This window comes from Indicator indicator, chromosome 11 (genome assembly GCF_027791375.1).
Source record: "Indicator indicator isolate 239-I01 chromosome 11, UM_Iind_1.1, whole genome shotgun sequence".
Taxonomy (NCBI): Eukaryota; Metazoa; Chordata; class Aves; order Piciformes; family Indicatoridae; genus Indicator; species Indicator indicator.
In genome coordinates, this window is record NC_072020.1 from 6,830,325 (window position 1) to 6,850,320 (window position 19,996).

At 40.2% G+C, this 19,996-nt stretch overlaps 1 protein-coding gene across 1 annotated transcript in view; it reads left to right on the forward strand.

Moving 5' to 3' along the window:
- RBMS3 (RNA binding motif single stranded interacting protein 3) overlaps positions 1-19,996 on the forward strand; it is a 688,691-nt gene that overhangs the window by 98,478 nt on the left and 570,217 nt on the right. Inside the window, exon 2 of the mRNA XM_054384815.1 lies at positions 3,691-3,759. Within this exon, the coding sequence (XP_054240790.1) occupies positions 3,691-3,759 (69 nt within the window). The remainder of the gene's footprint in view (positions 1-3,690; positions 3,760-19,996) is intronic.

Genomic DNA, 19,996 nt, shown 5'->3' on the forward strand with positions numbered 1-19,996 from the left:
TCACCCTAAAAGATGTTTCTGTGATTAAGCTAATTATCAACATTTTCTGTCTTGATTTTTCTGACCACAAGAAAGTGAAAATCTGTCTCCCTGAAATGTCAGAGTGCTAGTGTCACTAGAAAGCAGGTTGTTTTCCAGGCAGTTCTGGAGGGTTTTTAACTGTGAGGGATAAGAAGCAGGAAAATTAATTTTATTTATATGGTACTGAAGATATCTTGAAAACATTTGCAATTTGTTTTGTCTTATGTCCAAAGTGGCACTAGCTGTGAATTTCCAGCATAATAGTGGTACTGTTGAAAAATGGGTTGAGGCTTTAAAGGAAGCAAGGAATTGTGCATATTTATGGCATAGGAGTGAAAATGTCTTCATGGGCGAGCAGCGCATCAGTAATGAACAGGCTTCAGTAGGGTTTGCCTCCCCATGAAGCCAAGCATGATACCAGATTGAAGGCACAAAGAGACCCTTTCCACTGAGCTGATTGCTCTCATCCATTGAGATGACATTTGTGAGAAAGAGGTGGTGAAGGATTTCATATCGTTAAGCGTGCTAGGTCTTACCCCCCACAGAGAATCAGCCAGGCCTAAGAGTGCCTGGAGGCAGACCAGAGACAGGGTTGGATTGATAGGTGGAATGGAATAAAGCTGGAAGTGGGGAGATTCAGACTGGATGTGAGGAAGAAGTTCTTCACCATGAGAGTGGTGAGAGCCTGGAATGGGTTGTCCAGGGAGGTGGTTGAGGCCCCATCCCTGGAGGTGTTTGCAGCCAGGCTGGATGAGGCTCTGGCCAGCCTGATGTAGTGTGAGGTGTCCCTGCCCATGGCAGGGGGGTTGGAACTGGATGATCCTTGTGGTCCCTTCCAACCCTGACTGGACCTATGAATCTATATTGTTTAAAGAGCTGTTCCTGGTTCAAGTTGCAGACTGTAGTTCCTCTAAGCACTACTTTTGACCAGATTAAGATGTCACTTTTTTCTATTTAACTTGAAAATTTGTAACTTATCATTTTCTATATGGCATTGTTGTAGAAATAAGCTTGATAAGTAAAAAGAAATTATTTCAAAAACCAGCCTGTATTCCCCCTTCCTAACAGCCTGCTGTGGTTAATGGCAAAAGGATTTCACTCGCTGTTTCTGGAGTGTCATAAAGGACATACATAGAAGCCTTCCATTACTTAAAGGGGGCCTGTTTCTGAAGCAGATGGAGATAGTTTTCATAAGGTTTTATAAAGCTGGATTAAACACTGTGTGCCATTTTTAACTCCTGCAGTGTCTAGAAGTTATTCAGTTGCATGGCAGATCTGTTTCATTAAAAAAAAAAAAAAAAAGCCTGTTGTTATGAGGGTGTCTAGCAGAAGCTAAACATGCTCTACAATGACTGCTTTTTGATAGACTAACACACAAAAGCAGAATTCCAGCAGTGGCTGTTTCTCATTAGTGGGAACGACATGCCAGCTTTAGAATATGTAATGATGTATACGCCCTAGTGGCTACAATAGGCATAGAAATGTATTACCCCCTTGATTGTTTAAAAGCCATAAGCTATTTATTTTCATACTTACAGAGTATACCACATGGTGGAATGAATGTCACATAGATTCCCCTTACATGCCTTTTTTTTTTCTTTTTTTTTTTTTTTTTTTTAGTATAATTAATGTCCATATGGTTGCAATATGAAGCTGTCCTCTTATTAGCATCCTGCTGGTGATGTAATGTGCTGATAAATTAGTATCTCGTGGCTGATCAGGGATTCATACAATGGTCCAGGCTAGAAGGGACCTCCAAAGGTGGTTAGTCTGACCTGCCCTCAACTGGATCAGGTTGCCCAGGGCCTCGTCGAGCCTCACCTTGAATATCTCCAGGGGAAGGGGTCTCAACCACCTCCCTGGGCAGCTTCTTCCTGTGTTCCACCACCCTCATAGTGAAGAACTTCTTTCTGATATTCAATCTAAATCTACCCCTCTCTAGTTTGAAGCCATTGCTCCTCATCCTGTCACCGCGAGCTCTTGTAAGCAGTCTCCCTCCATCCTTCCTGTAGGCCCCTCTCAGGTCCTGGAAGGCTGCTATTAGGTCTCCCTGGAGCTTCCTCTTCTCCCCCAGCTCCCTCAGCCTGTCCTCACAACAGAGGTGCTCCAGCCCCCCGATCGTTTTTGTGGCCCTCCTCTGGACCCTCTCAATGCACCTTGTCTTGTGGTTGCAAGGTATTTGTAATACATGACCTAGGCAATATAGTAGAGCCATGAGGATGCTTAGGGGACTTGAGCATCTCCCTTATGAAGAGAGACTGAGAGCCCTGGGGCTGTTTAGTCTGGAGAAGACTGAGAGGGGATCTGATCAATGTCTATAGATATCTGAGGGGTGAGTGTCAAGTGGAGGGGGCCAGGCTCTTTTTGGTGGTTCCCAGTGATAAGACAAGGAACAATGGGTTCAAACTAGAACATAGAAGATTTCAGCTCAACATGAGGAGAGACTCCTTTCCAGAAAGGGTGACAGAGCACTGGAACAGGCTGCCCAGGGGGGTTGTAGAGTCTTCTTCTCTGGAGACTTTCCAAACCCACCTGGATGCATTCCTGTGCAGACTACGCTACGTGATCCTGCTCTGGCAGGGGGGTTGGACCTGATGATCTCTTGAGGTCCCTTCCAACTTCTGATATACTGTGACACTGTGATATACTTGAAAGGTATTTGGCTGTTAACTGTGGTGTGTGGCGTTTCAAAGTTTGTTTAGAAGCACCAAATTCATGTAAGTGAAGGCTGGATTTGAAGGAGCTCTAGGTTACTCTAGTCTCTAGCCTAAGCTAGGAATACATAGCATAGAAATTCATAATATAAAATTATTTGGAATGTGAGGGTGATGAGTACTGAAATAATTGGTGGTATTCTACTAGACGCTGTTGCACTGATTCTTTTGCAATATTGAAGCCAGTTTGTTAAGGTCTGTATGCGACACACATGATATAGGTATGGAAATACGATATGGCTATGAAAGCTCATGGTATGGTCTTTTAGTGTTTCAGATACCAAAAATAGGGAAGTGAGTGAAAGATGTATGGGGTAAATCCAAATATGTGTTTGTCCTTCAGAAAGAAGTTGGTAAATAACTAATCTCTTTTATTCCTTATTGCAAAATTATCCCAATTTTTATTTTTAAGTATGGTGAAGTAATTCTGATTTTTTTTTTTTTAACTTTATTTTCTAGGAGCTAAGAAGAGCAGTTATAAAACTAACATGAAGTATGGAAAGAAACATTACTGTGGTTTAGGGAAAAACACAGATATAACTTCTCAGAAAAGCCCCTTTAATGATACCTTTCTGAAACAAATGTGAATTTAGAGCTTGCTCTCTTAATCTGGGTAAATTAGCTGGCTGTGAGGGGTAGTGCTTTGTAGCCCCAATGTAGGTTAGGGTTTAGTATTTAAATTCAAAATCCAGGTGACCTGCAGAATTTGAGGTGAAAATTGAGGTTCTGAGGTCCAAGACTGAATGGAGAATTGGTAGCAAATTCAGCACACTTTCATCTCTCTGATTTTAATGTTACTGTACCATATTTATTGTTGAGGATTTTATTTAGGGATTTTTTTTTTTTTTTTTTTTTTTTTGCTGTAGGAGGTTACATGGTTGAGATTGGCAAAGCTGACTCTGTGTATGGTGGAGAGGTTTGTGAGTATTTGACTTGTATTTCTTTTATTTTTCAGAGAACTACAGCCAGCAAGATTTCTGGTGCTCCTTCCTACAGCAGATGGTCCACTTCACAGCCCCATCAGGTAATATGCCCTTGTCAAAAAGGATATGAAACTCAGGCTGACACGTGCATCTCTTAAAATGAATCTGTGAGGGAACCTGAGAGTGTTACCTACCTGCATCGACCAAACTAGGTCATGATGATCGCTGAGATTGTTGCAGGATATCCTGTGGCAAGCTGGTTAGATGCAGTCGCTGCTAGTGGTGGAGGTGGTACAGCTGTGACCATTCTAGTGTGTGGTGCCTCTCTGTTGGGTTATCAGGGATGGGTCATTATGGCTGGGTCTCCCAATTCTTTGCAGCTTTTCAGTTAAGCTAGAAGTGTGTTTGATGCTCTTTGGCAATGTGTGAAGTTATGTTCTCCTGTGCTGCACAGACCACACACACCGCTCACCCTGTCAATACCTTTTTGCAGTACTTAAAACTGAGTTGTGAAGTAGTAAAGATGGCCAAAGCTTTCAGGAAAACTTGTTATAAAACCATCTGGAAAGCTGTTTATTGATAGCCTGGAAGCAATATAATGATTAACATTTGTTGGTTGGTTGGGTTTTGTTGTTGTTGTTTGGTTTTGGCTTTTTTGTTTGGTTTTGGCTTTTTTGTTTGGTTTTGGCTTTTTTGTTTGGTTTTGGCTTTTTTGTTTGGTTTTGGCTTTTTTGTTTGGTTTTGGCTTTTTTGTTTGGTTTTGGCTTTTTTGTTTGGTTGTTTTTTTAATAAGAATTTGAGTATTATTCAATGTTTCTGCTAGTTTAGCAAAACCAAAACTTTTTTTGGCTGCAGAGAAGGAACATGGCTTGCTTTGTAATCAAAGAACAATGTATTTCAGCTAAAGCAACTTCCTCTTCAAAAACTCATTTGGTCAGTATTGATTATAGTAATATTGCCTTCACTCAGCCTCTACTTTTCTTCTTTCTGGCCTATTCCTCTTAAAGAACTAAAACACCCCACTACCCCTTGAGAGTACAAAAAAATTGTTATCCTCATGAGCAAATCCTTAATCCAGGATGCTGCATTTTTGGTTTTTATGAAGGACGTGTATAGACTGAGAGAGGAAGCATCCAGTAAGTTGAGATTTAGCCTCAAACTACAGCCAAACAGCCTATGAATATCATTTGTATTCAAACTGGTGTGGGAAAGAAGGTAGGTAAATGCTTGTTGGGCTGTTAGCTACCTATTTCACCATTCTTTCAGTCTTCATTCATCTGTCACAAAGAATTGTAAGCTTTTTGCCTCCTCACCATATAAAAGTATGTTCTTTTTGCTTTCTAAGAGTTTCTTTTTGAACACTAAATTTTCACTATTGGGGTTAAAGCTGAGGACTTATATAGGCAGAAGGTGAATTCTTTTCAGTGGTATGGTGAGCAAGATGTTCATGGAGTATCACTAATATGTACAAGGCTGAAACAATGACTGCTCCTCTCTATGTGCCTGCAGTTCCCAGTCAATGTTAATGGGAGATGTGTTCCTAAGTCAGGAGTTGATATCCTAATAAATCATATGAAATGTACTTTAGCCTGGGGAAGAGGAGGCTCAGGGGTGAACTCATTGCTGTCAACAACTACCTGAAGGGAGGTTGTAGCCAGGTGGGGGTTGGTCTCTTCTCCAAAGCAGCCAGCAGCAGAACAAGAGGACACAGTCTCAAGCTATGCCAGGGGAGGTCTAGGCTGGATGTTAGGAGGAAGTTCTTCACAGAGAGAGTGATTGCCCATTGGAATGGGCTGCCCAGGGAGGTGGTGGAGTCACCATCCCTGGAGATGTTCAAGAGAAGCCTGGATGAGACACTTAGTGCCATGGTCTAGTTGATTGGATAGGGCTGGGTGATAGGTTGGACTGGATGATCTTGGAGGTCTCTTCCAACCTGGTTGATTCTATGATTACAACTCCACACACTTGGTTTCTTTTTGTTTTGAGGAGGAAGGGAAAGATAAGTGGATAATAAAGGTTGTTCATAGTGTTACAGCCGTGTCAAATTGCTAGCAGAGTTGAGGGATTAACTACTAGGAGTGTTGTTTTAAAGCATGTCAAGACCATCCAGCATCTGCTGGAAAAATTGTCATAATGCATGAAAACATGCCTGTGGTAATTTTCCTCCACCTGTGTTGTACCCCCACACATTTTAATCTCATCTTCCTTTGTCATTTACACTCTAATATTTTCTTTTCCACCCTTATTTGTTGTAAGCTTTTGTCTTCTGTGGTTTGGGTTTAATAAGCTTATAAACTTGCCTCACAGATATTATAAATACCAGTACCAACTGTGAGGATGTATAGCCATGCTGTGGTTCAGTCTGGCAGAGCTGAATGCTGCTCTGCACTCCCATGAGCTGAGTGGCAAAATATTTGTATTGGATCAGAAATTTGTGTTCAGCCTTACAACTTGCCAGCACCTATATATAAACAGTTGAAATAAACTATATATATTTTTCCTTTTTTTTCTTTTTTAAGATTGCTTTTCCTGAAAGAAAAAGATTAAAGTTCAAATTCATATTGTCTGCATTTTCTTCAATCTTGTGCAGTGAACCCAGTGAATGCTTTTTTAGATATATCTTAAAAGAATCCACACAGAAACCTAATAGAACTACATGGCTGAGACCTTTGATGCATCTAAATAATCTTAAAAGTTGAATTGATTTCCTCCTTCCCTCCCACAAGTTTTCTTTTTTTTTTGTCATTTCCTCTATTTGTGTGAGGCTTGAAAATCCATTGGGTGAGAGATTTGAAAGGAGTTCTGCAGGTAGACTCAATGAGTCACTGAAAAGAATAAATTTTTCACTGACTTATTGTGCTTTGTGCTACCCAGACATTGTATTGAATAAGCTGGAATATGTTTATCTATCTCAAACATAAGATCTGGAGAAGGTTTTAATAAATTTCTATTAACTCATGGACATGTGGAATATGAGTTTTCAAGAGGTTATTTATGTCAAGCTGTTCAGAGAATGGTGGAGGTGTGGGGGTTTTTTTTTGTTTGGTTTGGTTTATGTTTTGTTGTTTGTGTTTTGTTTAGTTTTTCTGTCTCTTGAGCCTGGGAAAGTGTCTTTAAAACTTGATTAAGAGTTTCATTCTGACTGCCTTGGGAAAGAGACACTACTACCTGTACTACCTGCTTCAAGTTAGCTTTTTTTTTTTTTCCAAGCACTCCACTTTCTCACTGTCTGAATAAGAAGCCATTAGTTGAAAAGGTTGATCTTCTTTTAAGGCAAGGTATTAATCTGTTTAAGTAAAGGATTTGAGGGGGGTGGGCAGAGAAGTCCAACCAAATCTGAGCTTCTGAACTGGCATCCACAGAGCTGCATTGGATCTTGCTGTCTTCAGAGGCACTGAACAGGCCTGAGTGATGGAAAGGAGGAGATACGTACTGATAAACTGAAATTGCCTATGCTGCTGTTCTTGGCTAGTGGCATCACTTCATGTGTGAAGAAGTCTGCAGCAAATTTGTGAGAATTTCTGAAGTGAACGTAGTCTTTCTGTGGTACTCTGAAGACTGTGTGTGCTTCCTGAAGTGCAACTGACTCTTAACTGCTAATGAAAATGGAAGAGGAAGTGGCACTTTATCAGACATGATGATGTAGCTGATTTCTACCACAATGTTGCTTTTGCTGAGTGGGATGGCAGCCAAGGCAGAGTGCCTTATAGTGATGACACATCCATGTGTGGAACACTAGCTTTCCTTAGGAATCACAGGGACACAGGCAGAGTGGGACACAAGGCACTCAGTATTGCAGCTCAGCTGTCCATAAAAGCAGTTTTAACATCAGCAATTGTTAAGTGATAGGAGCTATTGGAGTGGTATAGCCAAAGGAGGTATAGAAAAGAAGAAAATGAATGGATTGGTTCCTTAGAATAACAGAAAAAATGCTGTGTTTCAGATGCCAGATTAAAGTTGAGAGATTGGAAGAAACTGTAGATTGTCTTACAAGAAAGAAGAATGGGACAGAAATCCATCAAACTTCCTTATGTCCCTACTGTTGATGAGAGGCAACTTAAAACCCAGTTTATATGCAAGCAGAAAACAGTGACAGCTTCCCTCTGAATGATTGAGATAGGCTGTCTTTTCTTGCTCATGGGCATATTAAGGAGGTGGTCAAGTCTGATGGCTCACTTGGTCCCCTCTGTTGTAGCCACTCATGACAATATTCCAGGTCCCTCATGCAGGGTTATTGGCAGGAACCTCTTTAGAAATGTTTATATTAGTTCTAGAAATATATGAATGTGTCTTTAGTATTAGATGCTAAATGAGCCTGTGGAATCATTGGCATGTCTTAAATGCAATTAAAAATAGTATAGAACATTTCAGCATCTTTCCCTTCCATGTATCTAGTAGCAAGACATTAGCTTATGAGCTAATGAAGTAAAAATGTAGGAAGTGAAATGATGTCTAACATGCTGCACGGCAGGATGACTTTCAGCTAAACTTCCATAATGTTCCTCTGTCTGGCCTCACTGCTGTTTTGTTACAGAATTATTGCTCTAGCTTTCTGGAGTTAGCATCACAAGCTTCATACTCTCTTGAAGATAGTCAGAGCTTTGTCCAATGCTGAGCTTGGCATTAGTACCCCAAAGTCAGAATGTGATGGGGTTTGTTTTGTTTGGTTTGTTGTTGTTGGGTTTTTTTTTCTTTTCAGCATCATGCTCTTTAAACATAAAGTACTGTATTTTAGTACATAGTGTTAGCAGTTTTCTTAGAGGAATCAGAACAGATAGCAGATGTTGATAAACATTCAGTGTAAAATCTAAATTTTGAGGAGGCCATCTCTTCTACCACTTTGTGTGATAGTTTATAATGCAGCTTATTCATGACTCAGATGATGGAAACACCAGTCAAGAAGAGGGAAGCTAGGAAGTGTGATATTCCAGCTTGCCCTTCTATTCTTCCTCTGTATGTGCTGTGTTGATAAGCAGATAACTATACATAATTCTCAGTTCAGTAGTCTCTTTCACAGGGCATGAGGTCAAAATGAACCTTGTAATCAATCATTCAGTATGGGAGCAGAGCATTTGTTTTTAATAAGGAATTCCAGGTATGGCTGCTGGTAATAGTTTGGATGATTGTAAAAAGCAGCTGCACGTGGATCAGAGAGATGGGCAGTGGTGAGATTCCTGTATGGAATCTGACCTGTTAGCTGAACACAAAGCTTGTTGGAACATTTGTTAGCAATGGCTCAGAAGGTTTATTCCTGTGAAGTAACTTTTATTTTAACCAGGTGGAAGATACCTAATTCTAAATACTATAGAGATTCTTGTGTTTGGCTGTTTTGAATGTTTGATGTTTTTCCCCTTCAGTGCCTCAAGCCTGATTTGGAACAAGTCAGTACTGAGCAAGTCATCATCTTCCTGATGACTCAGCTGTTTGCCTTTCTGCTGAGCACAGCAGGCTGTGGCAGCAAACTTGTTGGGTTAAGTGCTTGTCCACCAGAAAATGCATCTGGAACACCAACAGTTTTCCCAGAAGCCACTGAACAACTGTCAAGTGGCACCAGCATTCCTTCACTGTTGACCTAGGTTTGAGCTACAGCAGACAGCGCATCTAAATGAGACTGACTTACTCCAAATACTAGGGTTAAACTTATTATAGAGGTCAGATGAAATCTGGCACCTTTCCTGAAGACAACCAGAGAGGCCACACCACAAAAATGTTACTGCCTCCTGGCACTTGGTGTAGAACCAAAAAACTGCAGCAAAATTCAGTGGGCTTAAAGTTGATGAGGGAAATTTGTCAGTTTTGCAATAAATTGAGTATAAAATCCCTAAACACCTCCTTTCCATAATACATCTTTTCAGAAGTACACATACCTCTATACCATTCATCATCATAATTTTACAACATTTGAACTTAGTTCTCATTACACTTTGATCCTGGTTACATTTGTTTTAAAATCATCTTTGGAGAAGTACTTGGAATGAAAAAAAAAAATCCCTGAATTCTTAACTTTTTTGACATCATCGAATGCACTCGCTGTTTTTTTCAACAAGCCTCTATTAAGATTTTCTTAGATAATTCATTGAAGTTCATTATGAGGTAGAGGCAGTGCCTTGCAGAAGCAGTTTTAGCTAGTTAAATGCTCCTCACAAGGTGTGACATATAAAAGAATCATTACACTACTAAGTTGGATTGGAAAAATAAAATACCTTCAGTTAGCACTCAGCTGCTCTTACTACATCTATAGTATATGTCATGTTATGCACATTATAGATTTGTGAGATTGTCTACTATTAATAGAGTGACCTGTGTAGTAAGCAGCCAAGTCAAGCACAACCCTGGCTAACAGACACAGGTTTTTCTCATCTCTTGCCACTTGTAGTGCTTGCTCATTTATTCTGCTAGAGGTTGCTGCTTTCTTCCAATCAGCTGGAAATTTGGTCTTGAAGGTTCTGTTTGACTCCAAAGTTCAGTGCTTCCTCAGCAAAATCTTGGGGCCACTGCTTTTAGCCTGGTACTTTGGGTAAGCCATCATAAGGAAGGTTGAACCTGTTCTTTAAAGCAATAAGAATCTGTAGCCTGCACTGACAAGTGCTTCACCAACACGTTTGGCAAGGTCAGAGCATGCCTCCTAATCTCTGACTGCTACAGAAGTAACAAGAGAGTGTGGCACACTGGGTTGGCCACTTGATTACATAGGTACAGCAAGATGTGTAAGCTATTTTTATTGCTTGAAGGTAACCCAGCCAAATGAGACTTGGGAGCTGTTGTATCTGTTGCCAAGCAAAGTACAGCATAAACTTAACTTTGAGAAGCTAAGGCATTTTAAAGCAAAAGAAGAGGGGAACTAAAAAAGGAAACATTTCTTATGGTTAGTGGCAGAATGTGATTAAATGTACATAGTATTATTCAAAGATTGCTCATCCAAGTACGCTCTCTGTTGTTTTGGCAAAATTGCTAAGCAGCCTGCTGAATCAAATGTAAAACTGCTAAGTAAACTGCAAGCAGGATGAGACCCTGTGCCTGGAGGGAAGCAATAGCAGTAGATAAGGTCTAACCCTATTATTTCTCTTATTTCTTGTGGAGAAATGCTTCATATCTGATAGCATCAGTAGTCTTCATCTTGCAATGTTATCAGTTGTGTATCTTTAGAAAGAAACTAAAACTTGTATTTAAAAGCAGGGCTTACATTCCATGGGTTAGTGTAAATGACAAAATGCAGGTTAAATGTCCTCTGTAATCTATACTGGTCCCACTAGACCACTCCATTGATTGGATATCTATATCCCTCACCAAACATTTATTTTGGACATTAGTTCCTATTGCAAAAACTACCTGAGTCTAATGTTGACTAGACTTGAAAGGGTGACTCTAGACTCTAGACTTGGAAGGGTGGAGAGTGCATGCTTTGAGAAGGGCTTGGTAAATGAATTGTTTTAATTTTCTCCTGATTATGTATATATAAACCTGAAATTTTAGGTGTAATGGCTATGAAAACATAGGAGGACTTGTCTGGGGCACAGTAAGAAACTTGTTTTCTACAAGTGTGAGAGGGAAATACAACAGTTCTTCTTTCTCATCATTACTGTCAGAAATACCATTGGTGTTTGTTTAGCACTTTCAAGTTGAGGTTCAGAAGATTACATCTGTAGCTCAGCTAAACCTTAAAATCAGCATGAGGGGGAAACAGCTTTTGTTCAAAACAGTGCTTCTCAACAGCTGCTGTATTAGAATGTTTAGGGTTTTCTTTTTTTTTCCCCAGACTAGCATGTTAAGTGTCTGCTCATTGTCCCAAAGTGCCATGTGCTCAAGTGAAGTGTGCATGCTACTGACAGGGGAAGTAACAGCATTTGTAATAACTTCCACAGATGAAATCTTTCCAAAAGGCAGTTTGAGAACTTCCCAGTATCTTCCTCACAGAACTCTCTTGTCTGTTTTTCTTGGCAATTGTAACAGGTTAACCTGCCTGTTTCTCTCCACAGGCATCAGGGAAAAGTAGCACACACGCACAAGAAAACCCTCTGAGTTGAGATAGAGTTGAGATAAAAAGTCTTACTAGGAAAATGAGATAATACAATGCATGATTACCTTAGCTTAGCCTATTTGCAGAAAAAGTGCAGCAAAATGTAGAAACCAGCAGCATGAACCTGAAAACCAGCAGCATAAAGCAGAAAACCAGCAGACTAACCAACTCCCACCTGTCCCACTATGATCCCCACAGAAAAGAGCCAACACCCCAAAAACCTGGAAGCCAGAAGCAGCAACTGGAACTTCAAGCCCCATAATACTTTGCTCCAGCCAGCACTTTCATTTTGAAGATGCTATGAGACAGGATGGTTTTGAATACCAGCAGCAGATTTAAACCCAACCCTTGACAGCAAATGATTCTAATTGATATTCTGTCTGTGAGTGCTGACTACTTCCTATAACTTGGACTATTTTGACTGAGTTTCATAATACTTTGTTCCAGCCAGCACTTTCATTTTGAAGATGCCATGAGACAGGATGGTTTTGAATACCAGCAGCAGATTTAAACCCAACCCTTGACAGCAAATGATTCTAATTGATATTCTGTCTGTGAGTGCTGATTGCTTCCTATAACTTGGACTATTTTGCCTGAATTTGGTGAAGAAAGGGAATGGTGCAAGTTTCTTGAGCCTTCCAGAGATGTGAAATTTCTATGTGAATTGAAAGAGCCCAGCAGAAGAGAGAGGTTGATAATGCTGCACCAAAGGAAAGCATGAGATCCACCCTTCCTTAGCCATTGGGCAATTCACAGGGGAGAATACTGTTAGGGATTTCCTAACAATGGGGCAAAAGACTCAGTTGTCAGTGTCTGTGTTTTTTGTCAAGAATGAGGCTAAACTTTCTCTCCAGTGCAGATTTTCTGGTTAAGGGATGAGCTCATCCAGAGCTTAAGGAATAAATCAGTTAAAGTCAATCAGCTGTGTGCATTCACTATCAGGCTTAATTAGTTTTGTTCGCAGAGCTACATTGTTAAATTCTAACAAAATTCTGTACTGGATTGATTGAATTCAGAAGTTTTTAAATCTGAGTCTTTTAAGGAAACCATCTCCTTTCTGCACCTAGCCACATTATTCCTGATTCTTCTCAAGGTTCATATCTTGCCAGATAAATGTCAGATAACAAAGTTTGAAGCAGGAGAGCGGAGTCCTTCTGTTACAGTATCTGTAGTGTCCCTGGTGTCTGTGTGTGTTGGCTAACAGCAAAGACTGACAAAGGATTTTACACGCTTGCCTCATATTATATTAAATGTCATTTGATATCTTTTATTGTAGACTTGTGGGTTTTGACTTTGCTGTGACATTGGCTTAAAAGAAGCTGTCAGCGGATGATGTTTTAACTTGTTAGCAATTCATCATGATTCCTCTTACTTTAGATTTAATTGTTCTTGGAATGAACTGTTCATAGAGGCTTCTTTTAAATTCTGCTTTCTGCTTAATGCAGTCAATTTGATGCAAAAGATAACTAGTATGACAAGTAGCAGCCTACATGCAAAGTGCTGTCTCCCCCACTTTCTTCAGTGTTCCAGTGTTTTTAAATATTGGAAGGATAGGTGGGAGCAGAAGAGTTTATTTTTAGGAGATATTTGCACTCCTGTTCTGCTAGTTAAAAGTAACTTTGCTCTTTGTAACTCTCATCTTTCATATTCTTGAAGCCTTAGACCTTGAAAGGAAATCCAACCAAGAGAGTATAGCTGGATCTGCAATCAGCTGCATTAAGAAAAAGGGGCCAAAGATTTTCCAGAGAAAATATTAGCTGGAGAGCAGGGCTAACCTTCAGAGGAGAAACAGCTAGCATGGCACTGTGTCCAGGGGATGGTTGGGTTGGTGTCATTTCTAGGGAAGACAGTCAAAGCAGAGCTGGTTGCATGGAATTGATTCTCTGCCTTCATCAACCAGGTCTTGACAAAAAGTTCTCTAAAAATCTCTCACCTTACCTATCTTTTACATGAAAGAGAACAAAGCTGGCTGTTAGGCTGTTTAAATAATCTAAATTATTGTCATTCTGCTTAGTAATTAACCATGCAAATCTCAAAAAATTGGTGGATCAACAAAAATAGATCTGCAGGCTACATTTGGAGGAATAGCTGAAAAAACCCCAATTTAGGTAAGTTATGCTTTCTAATGAGAAGCAACAAGGCATTTTGCTGCAACTGTCATGGAAACTTTAGAGCTTCTTTATATAGTCTAATTTAAAATGTATTTACCCTGTAGCAAAGAAATTGCAATCTGTGTGTGAATCAGAAAAGCTGGAGATGGAAAATACCTCTTGAACATATGGACCTGTTCCTCAACAGATAAAATTCAGTTTAACTCAAAGTTGGAGAACAGATATTCTCTCTTTGAAGTCAGTGTATTTCTCCCAGGTTTTTTTTATAATGTGGACTCTTTGTAGAGTCTTTCTGCCTAATCTTGGATCTGATCTTGGCTAAGAATCTTTCATTAATTAGATCTCAGTGTTCCAGTTTTACTTCAACAGTTGATGCACTCTGCTGTGTACTCCATGGATCTACACAAGCTTGAGTAGTTATTGAACACTGATAGAATTCACTGGTGTTTTCCTATTGAATTCTATCTCATGTCCACAGCTTGCCTCGGGACAAGAAGTTTAAGACCTTACTAGCACCCCATCCTTCTAACCCTGGTGTGTCATAATGTAGGCAATGAACTGGATAATGCAATTCTGTACAAGGTTGGCTCAGATTTTGCCATAAACCCACTGTTTCTTGTTTCAGCTGTAGTAGGTGTGACAAAATTATTAATGTGATGGGATTTTTTGCACAGGAGCACAAACAAATTACACTTTCAAAAACGAAGGAAAATCCACTAACAAGCTCTTGAAAAGGCTGAAGTGGTTGGGAAATTAAATCCCCATAGGAAACATGTTTGTGATCAACAATGTAAGAAGAACTTGAAATTAACAAGGAGCAGTTTTGTTGGTTTCTTCTGCTCTGAAGTGAGTGGTGCTCAAATGAGGGACTGCAACGAATAAGTGACAGTGTCTCAGTGGCTGAAATAAATTTGAATCCCTCTTAATGCAAAAGTTAAAATTCAGATATTTGCAAAATGAAGGGAGGAGTAGAATGTTGTGTGCAGGTTGCTAACATGGCCATGCAAAATTTGTGGAGGAAAATGATCATTTGACAGAGTTGTAGAATTAAGGTACACATTTTCTTTTCAGGGGTTACTTTGTGGGTGGTGGAAGTAGCAGGGAAAACTCTGCTATGTGCCTCCATAATCATGGCTAACTGTAAAGAGCATGTGTGTGTGATGTTGTTAATCTTCCCAGTGATTTTTTGATAGGTCTCCAAAGACTAGACAAAGCTCTAAGAGTACTTAGAACAAGTGAGCTCTTTTGTCTTCTGCAGGGCAGTACTTACTTATTCTGCTGAAGATCAAGCTCTGCTTGAATCCATCTAATAGGAGTGTATAGAATCTCACATGGAGTGCGAGCAGGACTTTGATCCATGTCATACACACTTTATTTGAGGACCTACAGCAGAGGCCCTACACTTAGAAAAACAATTGAAGCAGGGCTTGGGAACACTTGACAGAAAACATAAACAGATGATGTTATGGTCTCAGTGGAAATCTAGCTGTACTGAACTGAAAGTAGTCCATACAAGGAGAAAACTGAAGACTACTTAGTCCTTGCAGTAGAACACCCTGTGCAGAAGGCCAGCAAGTTCTTTTTTTATTCCTCTGGAAAATAAAATTGCAATAAAACTATCTCCCTTGAAGAATGTAGCACACCTCCCCATGCTACCCTGTGATCTTCTGAAGGAGGAGTTTCTATCTTACTGCCTTCCTGACTGAAGTGGGTGTCTGATAATAAGAATTTAAAGCATGAATTGCCCAGAAGAGAACATTGCAGGAGTCGTTCATGAGATCTTGCACTTCCTTGGGAGGGAGCATGAATACTTGTGCTAGTTTACAGTTTGGCAACACACATGTAACTACCCTGAATCTCAGTCACTTGTTTGCTGTTCTCCTGTGCAATAGGACAATGATCATATCAATTGGGTTCCATATTGGCAAACTGTGGGTTGTGAAACATCATCTGAGCAGAATGACATCTGATATTTCTTTGTATTACTTTCTGCATGCTGAATTTTGTCTAGGAATGTTGTGCCAAAATACTTCTTTTGAAAAAGTAACTCTGGAAAATTAAGTGCAAATAGCATTAAGTTCTGATTTAGACCAACATAAGCAGCCAGTTCAGAATGAAAAGCTTTTCATGCCCTTTGGCTACTTGTTTTCAGTTCTAGTAACCAGGCCCAAGCCTTTTATCACATTACAATAGTTTGGTTTCCTTTGATTTTTGGTATGTTATTTAAATAACTAAATTGCATTCTAAAGTAAATCCTTATTTCATCTTAAGTTTTGTTCTTTTAACAAGTCCAGAGTCTTCTAGCTTCTCCTTAGACTTATTTCTTCTGTGATGTTATTTCCCAAATGCAGCATCTGAGAACTTTTCATTACTAAGCAATAATGGCTGCACCAGCCTCTGCAGTACAAGTATTAATATGAAATTCTGCCTATAGCAATGGTTATAAAACTGTTGCTATAGCCATGTAAAGAGGTATGAGAAATGAATTATAAAAGGCCATGTGTTCTGACCAGTATGGGAAGTGTCCATGACCTGGAACGTTTTCATGTCACAGTTGTTACTCTTGTGCCCGAACTGTTTCAGAGTTCTTCACATATAAGGCTGCAGGGATTATTATTTTATATTGAACTTGCAACCAGCAAGCATACTGAGAAAAAAAACTTTTGTAATTTAGAAGTGGCACAAGGGCATCTTTTGAGGGAAGGTACATGTCTGAATTCTATCAAGGAACTGGCAGACTCCTAAATAAAAGTAGTGTGGATCCTGCAATGTACTTGGATTTCAACATTCAGACAGTTTGGATGGAATCCTTCACTGAGAGTTCCTAAGACTGAAAAACTCACTAAATCCTCTTAAGATGAGGTAAAGGTCATTCTGTGGATTAAGAAGTGTAGGGGGAAAAGTTTCTTTTGCACAATAGGGAAAAGTTTCCACTGAGGTGCAGTTTGCTTTTGTTCTTCTACTCATGATCAGTACATTCCTAAATGACCTCAAAAGAGCAGAATAATAGTGAATGATACAGTGCTAGCAAATAAAAAAGTGCTTAGGTGGAGTAGGCTGAAAGTTCAGCTGCACTGGAAAAACTTTTAAGGGGTATATAGCAAAATGGTGATGTGGAGAAAAAAACAGAGACTCCATCTCCTGTTCTCTATGACTTCTCAGGAGCCTGCAAAGCAGTGATCAGGCAACCCTCCCTTTGTTCTAGAACAGATTGTTCTCATGGAAGGAATAAAGAATATAGGGCACTCACTGCTGTGCAGTATTGTGGTTGCAGAAAGTATGGATAGGTTCAACATAATTAAACAAGACCTGAAGAAAAGGTTTACTGAGCTGTGTTCAGCATAATGATTCAGCAGCCCAGATCTTCCTGGTTCTGCTGCAGTGTGACAAGAATCCATCACCATGGCATATTGTATTTGCATCAATATAGCAAAGAGAGAAATAAGCATTGCTCAGACCAAGGCTCAAGCTTTCCACATCCAAGCCACCAATTCCCACACTATTTATGAAGGGTAAGTGAGGTGAAGTCAGCATTCAGGAAGTGCTGGAGAACATTGGGCCTGGCTCAGTAAGGTGTCTGAAGGAGTACTGGGGTGCTGATCAGCTTTACTTTTCCTGGAGCTGGTGTCTGCCAAGAATTGCTGAATGACCACAAACTCAGGAAAAGGCGGGGGGGAGAACACCATCAAGCCTTCCAGTGAGATTTTTTTCTTGCTTCTTTTTGTCCCACAACTTCTTGTGGTTTCACACTCAGTTAAAAAAATTAACTGTAAGCTGCTCTCTGAGTTTTCTAGGAGAGCCAAGGTTCCTGTGTCATTTAAAGCCGACATGCATTTGCAGCTGCTGGCTCTTGAGACAGGCTCATTCCAATGACTGCCACAAGGAGGCAGAAGCATTAAATCTTAGTGTTTTTAAAGAGAATTCTTGGTACGTGTCTCAGTTTATTAAAACCATGCTTTGGAATATCTATGACTGCTTCTAAAGTATGTAGAAGAGTGGGGAGAGAGAAATTTTGCAAGGGAGAATCCAAAGCATTGATCAAGTTTGTCTGTGGTGGGATTTTTCTTGGTGTTTTGGCAAGTGTGAAATATTGTTCTAAAAACATATCTGCAGTAATTAAAACAAAGGTGCATACATACACTTCCTTCACCCACCCCCCCACCTCCCATGACACCACTCGCGATAGTTTCCCACCAGCTGCATTTCAGTTATCCCTTTTGGTTGCTTTCCCTTTGTAAAGGCAACTTTAAAGTCCAGTTGGATGACAGTGACACATTAGCATTGCAGTAATTGTATTTTCAAACATGCCTGGCTTCCTGTTCAGCTAATATGTTGCTTACTCAGCTGCTTGCAGTAATTTAGAAATGCAGCATGACCTATTCCTGTTTCTGGGCTACCTGCTTGGTGAGGATGTGGTCTGACTGTACTGTGATCATTCTCTTAGAGGAAAGCTAGAGAGAATTATAAAAAGCCTGAGTGATTTAATTGAGTCTGATCTTTGCACAATGCTACTGACTGTGAATTCAGTCCCGCTTGTGTCCTGGTCGACAGAGTATTGGAAGCTTGCTGGTGGTTGTATATGCTTTTTACGCTTGGTAATCACAGCATATCAGAGGCTGGAAGGGACCTCAAGAGATCATCAGCTCCAACCCCCTTTCCAGAGCAGGATCACTTAGGGTAGTCCTCACAGGAATGCATCCAGGTGGGTTTTGAAAGTCTCCAGAGAAGGAGACTCCATAACTCCCCTGGGCAGCCTGTTCCAGTGCTCTGTCACCCTCACTGGAAAGAAGTTTCTCCTCATGTTGAGCTGAAATCTTCTGTGTTCTAGTTTGAACCCATTGTTCCTTGGCTTATCACTGCAAACCACCCAAAAGAGCCTAGCCCCTTCCGCTTAACACCCACCCCTCCAGCAGGGGTAGGTTAAACCCCTCCTGACAGAAGTCCTGTGTTCCTGCACGAATATTGTTGTGAGCAGGCTCATGCTCCCCCACATGTGCTGCAGTGCACAAGCAAGGCAGTGGAGATCATGGAATGCAGTGTGCTGCTCCATACAGAGCATTGTAACCTTCATGTGCCACAAGCACTGTCCTGAAATTCCAGCAGCATATTGAGGGCATGACTTTACACAGCCCAAGGCTTGAATTTGGGATTGCATCATCTAGCTTCTGCTCTAATTAGTTAGGTACACTGGACATGTTCATGTGTTAATTAATGTTCAGTGAGACTCTGTACAATGTGGTGAGTAAACAAAACTTGAATATGTTTATATTCTTTCTTAGTTACTGTATATATCAAAGGTGACTGTTCCTACTTTTAAATAGGGAGGTCTTTTGTTTCAAGCTTTGTGGAACCTTTGGATTGAAGATTCTAATAAACATCTAGTAAATCAGTTTCTAGAAAGTCCATCTTCTAACCAAAAATTTTTCTCTTCTTTTTCAGATTAAATGTAATTTTTTTTCCTACCCTCATTTCATTAATTGTTAAATGTTAAAAGGGTGATAGCCAAAATGGTTTAGCATCAAGGCTCTCTCCTTTGCTTTGAACTTTCTCACGTTTACATCAAGTGCTTCAAGAAGAAATCTCTGCTCTGTGTTGTTCTGCCATAGGCCTTGCTTACTGGTAAACTCTCTTCTATGTGAGATCTCTGTCAAAAACACTGTGAGGAGCCTAAGAAATGCTTTGTATACATGTGCCATTTAAAGTCCTGTTACAACCAAATAAGATCTATGTTGTCCTATTAATACAGCTAATCACTTAACCTTCTTGGCGACTGACCTTGCTTCTGCTGGGTTTAGGAGGGTTGTTCTTGTGGATCTTGACACCACAAACCGTCGTGCATATCTGGCAGAGTACATGTCTGTCACCCATGAGCTGCCTTAGCACTCACTTCTTCTGGTGTTGCAGTATTTTGTCAGATTCTTCGCTTAAGAGTGGCTTGCTGTGTGTGTTGTTTTTTTTTTTTTCCCCTCATCTTGAATGGCAATAACAATTTTACCTCCTATTCAGTTTTTTGCCATTTGACAGACTTCTGCATTATGGAAACGATGTGAGATGTTCCCCACTTCCTCTTTCCAGGAAAATCATGCAAAGACAAGGGAGCCCAGTTTGCTGTAATGATACTTTTGCATTTTTAGATATCATGGCTGAGCAAACGGGCCATTGCCTTCATTACAGAGGCCATCGAGGTCATGCCTGACAGTTTGGGGTTTT